This window comes from Clytia hemisphaerica, unplaced genomic scaffold (genome assembly GCF_902728285.1).
Source record: "Clytia hemisphaerica strain Z4C2 unplaced genomic scaffold, Clytia hemisphaerica genome assembly, whole genome shotgun sequence".
Taxonomy (NCBI): Eukaryota; Metazoa; Cnidaria; class Hydrozoa; order Leptothecata; family Clytiidae; genus Clytia; species Clytia hemisphaerica.
In genome coordinates this window covers 358,334-371,791 of record NW_027103562.1, presented here as the reverse complement: position 1 = coordinate 371,791, position 13,458 = coordinate 358,334, and the positions used below count along the sequence as shown (strand labels likewise).

Here is a 13,458-nt window from a genome sequence, read left to right as displayed (position 1 = left end):
TACGCAGAGAAACTCCTTTCGGAAAGTTGTTGCTAGAAAGATTACAGTGCTTATTTTAAGCACCTTTGATCAATAGACTGGTTTCGCAAAATCCAGTTAAGCACTATTTTCAACAAAATCTTAAGCAAGCTCTCTGTTCCTAACAGACATATTTTCACCCAAGAAATAAAAACAAACACGAGACTATGCGCAGGTCCAAACGGGAACAAAAAAATCCTAAAAGGTAAGAAAGGTGTTACTAAATCATCCTATACGTATCCTTTCTGCCATTTCTAAGAAAAATGTCTGATTGTGGGTGAAAATGACGTCACACGGTATCGGTGTAGTAATAATAGAAATAAATTACAGCGCAGTCAAATTCTAAATTTTCGATATAAACCCAATCTAATTTCGTATTACACCTTTTTTTATAAGAAGATCCAAATTTTTTAAAGCCTTCAGATGTTCTTAACTTTTTGGAGTTTTAAGCCTAAAAATGTTCCTAACATGTTCCTATTTTCGCCATTTTTTGAGTATTTTTGTTCATTTTCCCAAGAAATTGGGTGTTTTAGAGTTTGCAAAGCCTTTAAATGTTCTTTACTTGTTATTAACATTTTGGCCATCGAAGCTTTATGTTCTTTTATAGTTTTCTCTTATAAAAAACGTGTATTATGTATGTCCATTATAAAAATCGAAACTTAAAGCCACCTGAATTCCTATTCCACCCCACATTAATTCTTATATTCTAAAACAACTGGTTCATTCACCGCAGGGTTTCCCTAGTGTTCATTGTCGTTTTACGCTACGGGCTTAAAATATTGGCATTTTTTTTGTGGATCAGTGCAGACTCAGAAATCAGCAGACGTTTGGCATGGCTTTTTTCATCTCGAAAGGAGCGGAAGATAAAAATCGTTCTCTTTTCACCCTCACATGGTCAATGTTTGAATATATATGATTTAGTAATCAAATTATGATTTAAACTGATAACATAAGTTCTTAATATTGACATTGAACTTGCAATAGAACATGGATCCAAATATTGATCCAGCCAGCAAAAATCACAAGAAAAAAATATCCTAATTTCAACATCCAAAGAGATTTAAAAATGATTCAAAACGATAAGTTGTTGCATATATTCCAAATTCCACTTTTTTGATATAATTGGTTGAAGACTCTGGTAATCGAAAGATGATGAGCAACATCCGAGAATTATGCTGGGACATTCTGAGTCCAACTCTTGGTACTTTAGCATTCATCATAAATCTGCTAGAAATATTTTTCATCATTAAATTGAACAAGAAGCTGAATATTCCACTCATTTATATATTAAGCTTGGCTATTTCTGATACTTTCATCGGCTTTATCGAAATACTGATTAAAATGTTATATTTCATCAACATCAACTACCCTTCGACACAAAGTAACCTTTACCTCGAGGTCTTCAACTTTCTGACCTATGTTGTTTTAAGAATATCGCTGATTATATCAGCCTTAAATCTGGTTGCAATAACGATCGACCGACTCTATTGCGTCGTAAGGCCAGTCCAGTACCGTAAAAACAGTAAAAAGAAGGCTATTTTAATTTGCATTGGAATTTGGCTTGTATCTATTGTGTTTTTGACTGCTTTTCACTACGGCTTAAAAAATCACGCTGACCCTTTGACAACGTGGCGTTTACAGTTTATTTTATATCCAATCGTAATTTTACCAGCAGCATTCTTGATGTCTGGGGTCTACTTCTTCATATGGTACTATTTCCGTAAAAGCAATAAACGGATGACTAGACTTCAGGAGGAAACGTCGACAATCCAGAACCTTAGGAAACGCAAAGAAAAGAGACTATTGGTTCTTTCAGTAACTGTTGTGGCAGCTTTTATGATCTGTTGGCTACCAATGGCTTTCTATTGGGTATTATTTATGTATTCAGTGAAAATGTCAGATGGAGTTAATATAGTATTCACAATCGCTATATCTAATTCGGTCATTAATCCTCTGATTTACTTTCACTTTATTCGAAAATCAGTTTGGAAATGGTTTAAAGGCTTGTTTGAGAGGTTTCAAAGAAGAAAACAGAGAACCTTGAGTATTCGGAGGATGGACACTTCGACAACGACTCTGGCAACCAGTGCTGAAGTTATCAGTCGTTTTTAATGTAAATATACCCTTACCACATAATTGATTTCGAAGCTTCAAATTGGCTATAGACCCGAGACTCTTGGACGAGAATTGAATCCAGTTTTTTGAATGTGAATTTCATAAGATTCGTGCAAGAAGAATGAAGAAGAATGCTTTTTCAGGAAGAAGAGGAATGCACAAATATGTGCATCTTCGAGAAAGACGTTAAAAAAATTAAATTTTCTGTCATTCAATTGCAAAAGAATGCCCAGCCATGAAATAACTGATTACTGTTTTAATGACGTAGAAAAATATCATGTAATAAAAAAAACCTTTGATGGGATAATGATGGCTAAATTTCACGAATATAAAAATAAAATTGAAATAATATTTATAAGAAGAACTTTTCATATGCAAATGTTATATATCATCTGAAATTGATTTGAACTTCATATTCTGGCTAAATAAAATCAAATAAGTTTATGACACCTATGATGCTTTTCATTTTTTGTCGTTTTTTAAACTTTTAAAAGAAAGCACACGACAACCTTTAAAGCCCTGGACAACTCAAAGGACCAGAATCCTTTTTAATGTCAGCCAATGGCGTTGGTGATCTCATCCAATCAATGACTTGCTGAATATTCACCAAGTAAACGTCATCACGTGATTCCAAATAATCCAAAAATCTGATGAATCCTGAAAATACAAAAATGATAAGATTCATTAAATTTTACAAGATTTTCTTGTATCGTAATGCCTAGTAAAACAAAAGAAGTTGATGAAAAGTATCTCTAAATTGACCTTGAATCTTAATTCAGCAATTAGACCACTTTCATTTTTTCATTTAGATTTGGTATGAATATTCAATAAGCTTTCGAGTGTGGTTATTGACTAAGTGAAAAAACAATGTTGGTTTTGATTATATTTTCTTGAACAACCAATCAGATCATGCACATGCACTACATTCCTTTATAGTGTAGTAGACCGTGGTATGTACAGAATGGAGGATCTGTTTTAAGGTTAGATCAGCCATGCTTATAAGCTTCTGTTCATCCTCTAGCAAAAAAAGTTTCTTAGATAGGAAGTAAATCTATAGAGGTCTGCGATTCAGACTACCATGCTTATTAAATTTTGAACTTGATTTCGAAAAATAACTTCCTAGACTCACCTTGTTTTCTGAAGTCGAATGCAGGATGCATCATCCAGGCCGCATGCGCAAATAACGGAAAAGGCGCCATGCTTGTTTCATAATGTCGATCGAAGTTTGTTTTAAAGAATTCGAAAACTCCATCTGGGGTGTTGCTACTGAATCGATGGCAAGCGTCGAACATTGAACACGTCGCTGTTATATCTTTCAACTGTAACATTGGGACTTCCCAAAATCCAGGATATCGACCTACATATAGAATTTTGTGTAACATTAAGATGAGAACTGTTATAGCAAGCGTCAAATGAAAAAAGTTACGTTTGAAAATGAATACATGTTGTACTCACCCCTAATTAAATGCTATCATACTACATTGTTGTAGCCTAGAATTTGTTTATAAGCTCGTTGAGTGCTTAAAGTCTCTCTGTTTTAAGTATGTATTAAATTCTTGTTTTGTCTGTCATTTTTAAACCATTATTAGCTTCAGTTGCCTGTGTAACCACAAAGATTAATGACCAACTTACCAAAGTGCCTAATTTGAATAAGAGATGCTCGAGTTGGAGAAACTAAGAAAAATCGGAATCAAGAAGTTGAAAATTTGTAATCTTACGCGATGGACAAGGTGAGATGACACAATTCAATGGAAATCCATTATCCAACGTAAACGGCCAGTACAGTTTCCCATGAGATACAGGTAAAGTTGAATCATACACAAACCCATATTTGTGCAAAATACTGAAAGTTCGATCACCAGCTGTTTGTAAAAAAGGATTACGGTATCCAACTACGTTCTTGATTCCAGCTTTTTCGAGTTTTTTCTTCATTCCAACAATTTCTTTGATTAGTTCACGTCGTTTTGCGTTTCTCCAGAAGTTTAATGGAGTTCGATGAGAGACCGTGTGGACTGCAATCTCATGACCTATAATCAGGAAATTTAGATTTATATAAATAGTACTCTGTCTGTGTCAGTCAGACCCATATTGAGAAAATTGTAATCAATGTGGATAAGATGAATAAGTTATACGCTTACGCTGGGCATTATTGGTAGGAAAAGGTTGATATTTACCAAGTGGATATTTACCAAGAAGACTTTGCATTATAATAAAATTCTAACTCGAGCCCTGTTCTAGTTCTACAATCAGAGACGAAATATTTACGACAAAGGGGATTTCTCCGCGAAATTTTAAATCAGAAATCATGTTGGGAAATCAGTTGGGATATAGTTATAAGTTAATATTTTCACCAGAGACAATTTTTGGCTAATTTTCCCAGTGGGAATGATAGAGTCAAACAGAATCAGATCACGGTTCAAATAATAAATACTAACATACCCTTTCTGTAAAGGTCTTTTACGTGGTCGTAGTTTGTTGCAAGATCAGATACAAATAAAGTTGTGGCAACTGGGCATCCATTAGGGTTAGTCCGACCGTCAAAAAGCTCCTCATACAAAACATAGCTTGCTGATGTCACGGCATCATCAAACGTCACCATAATCAATTTCGGTGTTTTTCGGTTTGGAATTTGACCAGGTGTTTCAAAACCTACACACCAGCAATCTTTGTTCTTTTTACTTTTCTTACAAACATCACAGTTTGGTTTTGGTGATCGATGAGCTTGGTTCTTCATCGAACCGTATTTGTATTTATTGCTAACAGGCCTTTTCCCCCTTTTTAGTTTCCTACTTCTTTCTTTTCTTTTTTTCCCTTTAAGCTTGGTTCTGGTAACCGAGTTGTTTACAGCTTTCTTCTCGTTCATTTTGACTTCTTTGGTCTTCTTTCTCATTCGTCTATTAATGAATGGGTTAGTTTTTATTGTTGCTATCTGAGGCTCTTCAATTGCATTCTTGGCATTCTCTTGGTTTGTCCCCATACCGCTCTCTCTGACATTTTCATTATTTTGGGTGTTCGTATTTGCTCCTGTTAAATATTTTAAAATTATAGATTAAAAATTATTTGGTAACAACACTTACTTACTTTGAGACCTTATTAGCTCAGGCCCGGGACAGTTGACAACTTGTAAGATTAAAGTTTTCAGAGGTCAGAAGACATTTCACCAAATTTTTGTAGTTGGATTGTTACAAGGGTGATCGGTCTGTAAACATAAATAATGAAAAATAACCCAGCCGGCACACAACGTTATTTCAACATCCATACAACGTTCATAACGTCCATATAACGTTAGATGAACGTTGAAACAACGTTGTGTGCCAGCTGGGAACACTAAATCTTACCAGAAGATAATCGGGTGTGAACGAAACAAGAAAATACCACTAAAAAGAAAATCTTCTTCATTTTCATATTTAAAATCGAGCTTTGACTAAAACAAGACTATGACCACCTCTGATGCTGAATTTCAATTGACATGGTGCACTTTATAACTTTATTATTCTAAAAAATGATTGCTAATCAAATCAGGATGTTTGATATACCTGTGATAGCCCTTTTGAAAACTTTTGACATTGCGATGATAACAAAAGCAAGTGAAAATCAAGTTCCTATTAAAAAATAGAAAACAAGCATTTTGCCATGGAGAAACGAAGAAAACATAGCGGCACAAATAGATCATGAATGATCCTATTAGACAAAGTCTTTTCACACACTTGGTGACATTGTTGTCAATTAAGTGACCCAGTTGTGACACGATATCCAAGACATCCGATGTTCTAAACTTTTTGTGTTTTTGTGAAATTTACAAAAGTTTATAAAACTTAACAAGTGAGTAAGTAAGTTGGTGACCGGCTCCTCTTTCGATAGCTATTTTCATAAAAATGTTCTCCACTACATACGTTCGCTAGCGACTCTAATATAGGAAAATAGCTGCAGTGTGGTTGGTGTCCTTAACACGAATCGATTATCTTATTAAACTCATGGTCTTTTTATTGCTATTTGCCGAAAATGAGAAGAACACCACAATGTAACCAACTTCCTATTTCTTCATTATTGCAATTTTATTGAATATTTGACTATAAATATAGACCGCTGCAAAAAAAGATTTACAAATTTGGCATGTCGATACAATTCTGTTAAACTCAGGAAATACTCATTTAGAGGTACAGGTATCTGTGAGCAATGCCTAATCAGCACGGCAAAGAAAAACACCAATAATGTTTTATTTATTTTTTATTTTACTTTACTCTATAAAGGTAAGTAGATGTGCAATCGTAGCTCGACCCGAAGGTAGAGAGCACCCAATGAAGTCTAAACCCGAAGGACTAGAAGCAAATCTTTGACCTTTCTCATGCAAGAAAAAGTGAAGCCTTAACAAAGGCGTATAGCTGTATTTTTGACGACAGATTGGATCTATCATATCTTCGAGTAATATTTTTTTCTGAAATTTAGCGGTAGATTTTAGTTTCAATCTGGCATTTGTGCAAAAAAAATGCAGGCCGCGCTAGGCCACGAAATCCTGCTAGGATTTAATAGCTTAAATTCCTACCAAGGAGATTCGCTTCTATCACTTGGGGCATATATTTCATTGAGAGCATACCACTCATTTTCCTGGATATCTCCACTTATTCTTGACTAGCAGATAGGCATCAAATAACATTTTTGGAATCTTTGGTTATGACCCGGCTGGGAAACGAACCGTAAACCTTTTATAACGTAGCTGGATGCTCTACCTACATCGATACATACCAAACTTGTCACAAATTGGCTTTGAAAATATAGCCTGTGAGGATGTCGGATGTCATTACTATTCCAAGAAAAATGAAAATGAAAATAACATATCCTTTCATTTCGTTTTTCACTAAAGATGAGTAAAATTTACTAAAAAATAACGGCTTCATGATTGGGGAAAATATAATTTGTATTGTTGAAAGCTAAGCAAGTCACGTGATTGGAGCATGCATGTAAAGAATTCCTCAAAACAAAGGTCAACTCAAAATAAACATTATAGAGGCAGTTAACATATCCGGTTGTTTTGAATAAAAAATTCTTGAATTAGAATGTCTGATAGCTTCATTACATAACTATACAAGTTATCGATTTCTAGGCGAAAAATAGATATAATAATAAAGAGAGTTCGGCGCTTCTTAGTCGAGTGATATGAAGTATAAAGTCGGTAGGATTTTGAGATTACTCACAGATGTGCTACACCACCCCACATATCCAGCCTTACGTATTTTCTAATTTGCGGTTAACCCTTTAAGTAACACGTTCATTTTTTTCTAAGTTTTAAAAGAAAATTGCTAGTTCAAATTTTAAACGCTTATATCTCTGGATCTAGAAGGAGTTAGAAGTTTGTTTATAGCTCGTTGGATAGCTTAGAGTCTCCTCTTTCATGCCATTCAATTTTGAGATGGGCTGCGCGTATCTGTCTGAATGATAGAAAGGTGTCCAGTAGTAAAAATCAATTCGCTAGAGGACAGAATCAAGTAAAGCAGGGCAAATTTTGGAGGTTCTTGGGTCACTCGTTGACCGTTGGTCAAAAAACGGTCAAAATTTTAAAAAGTGAATTTTTGTCAAATCTTTGCTTTTTTTGACTTTTTGGCTTAAAATCTTGCTGGAAAAACTCACTTTTGATTGTTTTTTTTGCTTGATCATGAAACCCGATCCGATTCCTACGACCAAAAATGACGATTTCTAACTCAAACAGGGAATAGCCCGTGTCTAATATACTTGTCAATGGTACTTAAAGGGTTAATATATACCGAGGACCATACTGTATCATTCTATATGATATATGCTGTTGATTATTTTTGGACTAAAACAAAAGATTTAAAAAACGACACTTTAAATTTTTCTTTAAAATTAACAAATAAACTAAAATATTTACAATACTACGGTATGTTAACCAAAACTTTTACTTTACCCTTGATACGTATACTGGGACACTGAATTGCGCCTAGTTCTTGAAAATATAAGCGATTTCAAAATTTTATTTTGGGGTTTATCGACCCAGTCATATTCAAATTAGAAATTAATATTCAAATTTTTTTCTAATTCGAACTTATTCCCAGCTCTAAATAAATGATTTTTATAATGCAGATCTCTGTGTAATTCGAAAAAATAAGATTCTCCGCTGTATGTAATTCCCGCAGGTTGAGAGCAATTATGTTTTCATTCTTTAATTTTAAACTTAGCAATTACCGTGAAGCCAGGTAACTTGCATCAGTGGAGGGAAACTTGCATAGCCATCAAATGACTAAATTTTGAAAACAAATTAACTGCGCAGCTCCGCTCGCAGCTCTTCCCTACCATTTTGTTTTGATTTAACTTTGTATTTTAATGACCAGCCAGATCATTCATTTGATGAGTATACATGTTAGCCTCCACTAACAAAGTAACCCGTTCTCACGGTATGCTTTAGCAGCTCAAAGGACCAGAATCATTTTGGATGTCAGCCAAAGGCGTTGGTGATCTCATCCAATCAATGACTTTCTGAATATTCACCACGTAAACGTCATCTCGTGATTCCAAATAATCCAAAAATCTGATGAATCCTGAAAATACAAAAACCATCAAAACTTGATTTTGAAAATTGCTTGAAATGTCCAAGTTAAATTACCAAAAGTTTTGGAGAATGCATTAATTGCGAATTGATTTTCACCCAAATTCACTAAATTTGGGCCAACTCCAATCAAAGTACTGCTCTGCAGGGGTCCGATTAAAAAGGCCTGGGTCATGCATACTATTGTTTGTAAATCGAGTGGTTCTTTTGTGACCACGACGTAGAAATACAATTTTTTTTGGATAAAAGCTTTTGTGCTTACCATTTTTCCTGAACGCAAAAGCAGGATGCATCATCCAGGAAGCATGTGTAAACAAAGGAAAAGGCGCCGTGTATGTTTCGTAATGTCGATCAAAGTTTGTTTTGAAAAATTCGAAAACTCCATCTTCAGTCTGACTACTATATCTGTGGCAAGCGTCGAACATTGAGCATGTTGCAGCTGTATCTCTCATTTGAAGCATTGGAATCTCCCAAAGTCCTGGGAATGAGCCTAAAATTAAATTAAATGTTGTTGATTAACATGTAATATTACATTGGTATTAACAATTGAAGAGAAGAGAAAACTTGTTTCACTTAACCCCCAGCTGGCACTGAACGTTGTTTCAACGTTCATTTAACGTTATATTGACGTTGTGAACGTTATTTAAACGTTAAAACAACGTTGTGCGCCAGCTGGGAGGAGACATTTGAGTTATAAAGTGACCAACACGAGGTAAAACAGCCAAAATAAAAAAGATATCTTTGAGTTTAGCATTAAAAAAAATTAGAATTGGGCTTGGTCTATGTAATGGAAAAATTTCAAACATCAATTTCCAAGCACACATAATTTTTAAATATTTGAAACAGAATTTGGTCTGCCGGGGTAGGCTGTCATTTCTTAAAGACTTGTTAGGGAGCGGTCATTAAGTATAGCATATATATACCGGGGTGGAAGGGATTTGGGTAGGGCAGGAATTTCTTTTCCCTCTTTTGGTTAGGGTATGAAAAAGACTTGAGGGCTTTGGGTAGGGTACGAAAATATTTTGAGCTGAATATTATTTTAACAAAAATTTCAATTTTGTCGATTATTATTCTTGGAAACCCTGAAATCTGAGAAATTTTAAAAGTGCCATAAAAAGGGCTCAAGTATACCATTTAGCCTTAAACTTTGCAGAGTGATTTATTTTCATGTATAGATCAGAACTGCTAAAAAAGATTTGTAAAAACAATGTTCCTTCTGGAACGTCGAAATTTCAGATGGGGAATGTTAAACGAAAGACAATTTGCAAGCTAATCTAAAAATGTTGGGTATAAAATTATTACTTAAGCTGCCATCTGGTATGGGGTAGGGTACGAAAATTTTCATCCAACTTTGGTAGGGTATGAAATTTATTTGAGAACTTTTGGTAGGGTATGAAAATAAGAAGTCTGCCAAAAAAATCCCTTCCACCCCGGTAATGCTATACTATTAATGACCGCTCCCTTAAAAGAGAGTTTTTTTAAGTCACAGGCTCACCACAAACATAATTAATACCCAATGTTTTCACAGACCCGCCCTACTGGAAAACCTGGCAAAAATTTCGTCCCATACACTAAAACTGTAGTGCCACTGGAAAATGACTTTATCCCCAAAAAATTGCACTCCAAAACCATCCCTACCAGATTTTCATAACCTTAGAATAATACAATTTCTATCCCCGTTGGAATGTCGATAGATATTCATCCTGATCCTACTATGGGTGGAAAAAATTCCACAGGGTCTGTATTTACTTACTGGTTGGACAAGGGTTGATAACACATTGTGAAGGTCCACCATTATCGAATGTATATGGCCAATATTGCTTATCAAAAAGAACGGGTAATGTTGAATCATACAAAAACCCATTTTCGTGTAATACTTGAAACGTTCGATCTCCAGCCGTTTGTAAAAATGGATTTCGATATCCTAACACATTCTCGATTCCTTCGTCTTCAAGTTTTTCTTTCATTCCAACAATTTCTTCGATCAGTTGTTGGCGGGTGGCGGACGCCCAGAATGTTGTTGGTGTTCGGTGAGATATTGTATGGACTGCTATTTCATGACCTGTATGAAAAGAAAAGATTGAACAATAATCTTTCGCCTTAGTATTGGCTAGCCTTGTATGATTTACGAATCTGAAATTAAAGGATTATCGGATAAACTCACAAAAGTCAACCTTTTCAGACCACTTTTTCTTGGCCAAAAGGGATAGAATTTATGAAAGCAGACGATGGTTTTGGACCCATGAAAGAGCTTTTGCGATGAAAACCGTAATTGAAACAGGTACAAAGAAGTAAAGGTTTTCTACTTCAACTCTAGATGCTTTGACAAAACAGTGTATTACCTTTCTCAGCAAGATTTCTGACTCGATTATAGATTGTATTTGCATCGGACACGAAATAAGTCGTTGATATCGGACATTCATTGGGATTTTTACGATCATCAAAAAGTTCTGCATATAAAGCATAATTTAGATCCGTAACAGCATCGTCAAATGAAATCATGACAAGCTTTGGTGTGTTTGCTTTTGGAATGGATTCTGGAGTGTCTTTCCCGATACACCTACAATCTTCATCGTTGTTTTTGTTTTGACAAACAGCACAATTTGGTTGAGGTGGATTACCGTCGGTTGTTGATTCTGTAGTTGCCTCTGTTGATTCAGTTGTCGCTTCTGTGCTTTCCGTTGTCGCCTCTGTGCTCTCCGTCGTTGCCTCTGTGCTTTCCGTTGTGGCTTCAGTACTTTCCGTTGTGGCTTCTGTACTTTCTGTCGTCGCTTCTGTACTTTCCGTTGTCGCTTCAGTTGTTACTCCTGATGATAATTTTAGATTGTAGAGTCAATTTCAAGATTTCTTACATTAAAACTTATTATATATCTTGGAAAAGAATAGGCTAAATTTATCATAACAACCAAATTCAAAACCTCATATTCTTGCTCATAGATACGCATAAAAATATTGTCAGATAGGTAGAACTTGAAAAAGCTATACTCAAAGCTACCAACCTGTTTCACAGTTAACAAGAGAAATAAAATTGCAAGCAGGTAAACTGTTATCCCAATATAAACCTGCTGGACATTCACCAATAAACGCTTGATTTGCAAGACATTGAACGTATTTTTCACAATCGGTTGGATGGTTGTTCCAGCGTGGTTTCCCAATACAAAAACCTAAAAATTTTAAAAATAAAAAGAAGATGATAGGGTTGCGCTCCGGGGGGGGGATTGATTATTCAGTATAATTGAATTTCTGCTGAACATCCTTACAGTTCTTTTCAAGAATAATATCTCTATTATCAAGATGCTCTTTTTTAATGCATATAGAAAGGAGATTCACCTCTATGCGGAAGTAGAATGGGGCTAGAATGAACTAACTGTCTCAAAAGTTTTTTCTTTCATTGTTTAAAATTGTGGAGTAAGCAAATGGTTTGGATATGTGTTAAATGATGTCTTATTAAATAGCAAAATACTGGCAAAATACAACGTAGTCAATCTCACCAATACCATAAAGTAAGTAAGTGAGTAAGTAAGATTGCGACCACCGTCGGAGGCGACCCGAAGGTTCCTCTTTCGATAGCTATCTACCCGAAGGTAGGGGAGGGCGCCACTCTTTCTCCCTGGATTTCTCCACTTACCCTTGATCCTTCTCTTAGTTGCTGAGCATCAAGCAAAGAGGCATCAAGTACCATTTTGGGAATCTTTGGTATGAACGGCTGGGGGTTGAACCCACAACCTTGCGAACCGTAGCCGGATGCTCTACCACTGTACTACAGTCGCCTAACATAAACATACCAAATGGGTTTATTTGGACGAGATGATGAAATATTACTTACCAGGCGCGAGTTGTGAATAAACTTTGCTAACCATGACCAGTAATAAAACAAAGAATGATAACCTCATGTAGAGCTTCATTATTACTGATTTTCCTCTTTGGAAGAGCTTGATGATAAATGTGATAACATGTAATTTCTACGGGGTATGTATTTATACTAGATGCTACAACAATAAATTCGAACACCAATTATGAATCTCTTGTTATTTCCTTTTGAAAAGATTCAAAGCATTCTTGTTTATTTAATATATATCCGATAGGATGTAAATATAGCTTCTATAGCCCTTATATTGGGCTAACCCGGAAACCTTGTTAAACATAAATTACAATGTAGACATTTTATTTGGACAATAAGCTTAAAAACAGGATTTCCTAAGTCTGTATTTGGGATCAAAAACTTTGAAATGTCACCATAGAAGTCTAGCCACACCTGTTTAAAAATAGGAAAACTTTGAAAAGCGCGGTTACTTTTATGCTTGTTTTGGGATAAGTAAGTGTACTAATTCAGTTTTCTGTCCTCATTTTCCAGAGGTATAGATAAAGTATCAATTCTTATTGATATAGCATCAATGTATGTATAAATACCATACACAAAGGTGCTGTGATTTGCTCATCATTTGCTCATAAAATTTGATTAAGTAACAAAAGCATCAAAGAATAGGACGAAAAAAAAATTTGTAATTCCGTTAGAATTAGGAAAATTTCAATCAGCTTTCCTTGGTGGTTCTTTGATTGAAATCAATAACTCTAATTGACCTTTACGTAGTGTATCAAATTACACTGATTAGCACAATTAGAATTTTTGTAAGACTTGATGATAGGCTAATTAGCATCTTTAAATAATAGGTATCCGTGTCTAACATTGTTTGTTCGATGATCTTTCCTATTCTGCCTTTATAAAACGTAATGTCTATTCTCCACCCCTGTCTCAGTGATCTAGT

The 13,458-nt window shown here is 35.1% G+C and overlaps 3 protein-coding genes across 3 annotated transcripts; 1 reads left to right on the top strand and 2 right to left on the bottom strand.

Annotated features, from left to right (window-relative positions):
• The first annotated feature begins 1,141 nt into the window (after positions 1–1,141).
• On the top strand, positions 1,142–2,436 carry LOC136800612 (tachykinin-like peptides receptor 99D). The gene has a single exon (XM_067057257.1). It carries the CDS (start codon positions 1,168–1,170, stop codon positions 2,128–2,130), a length of 963 nt encoding a protein of 320 aa, XP_066913358.1. The 5' UTR covers positions 1,142–1,167; the 3' UTR covers positions 2,131–2,436.
• Positions 2,437–2,644: 208 nt separating this feature from the next.
• LOC136800780 (chitin deacetylase 8-like) lies at positions 2,645–5,151 on the bottom strand. Its single transcript, XM_067057436.1, has 4 exons — positions 4,573–5,151; positions 3,852–4,160; positions 3,263–3,490; positions 2,645–2,790 (listed from the first exon to the last, which is right to left on the bottom strand). Exons 1-4 carry the CDS (start codon positions 5,108–5,110, stop codon positions 2,645–2,647), a joined length of 1,221 nt encoding a protein of 406 aa, XP_066913537.1. The 5' UTR covers positions 5,111–5,151.
• A 2,810-nt stretch (positions 5,152–7,961) lies between these two features.
• Positions 7,962–11,539, bottom strand: LOC136800587 (chitin deacetylase 8-like). The gene is made up of 4 exons (XM_067057242.1): positions 11,035–11,539; positions 10,446–10,754; positions 8,955–9,182; positions 7,962–8,684 (listed from the first exon to the last, which is right to left on the bottom strand). Exons 1-4 carry the CDS (start codon positions 11,192–11,194, stop codon positions 8,548–8,550), a joined length of 834 nt encoding a protein of 277 aa, XP_066913343.1. The 5' UTR covers positions 11,195–11,539; the 3' UTR covers positions 7,962–8,547.
• Between the last annotated feature and the right edge of the window lie 1,919 nt (positions 11,540–13,458).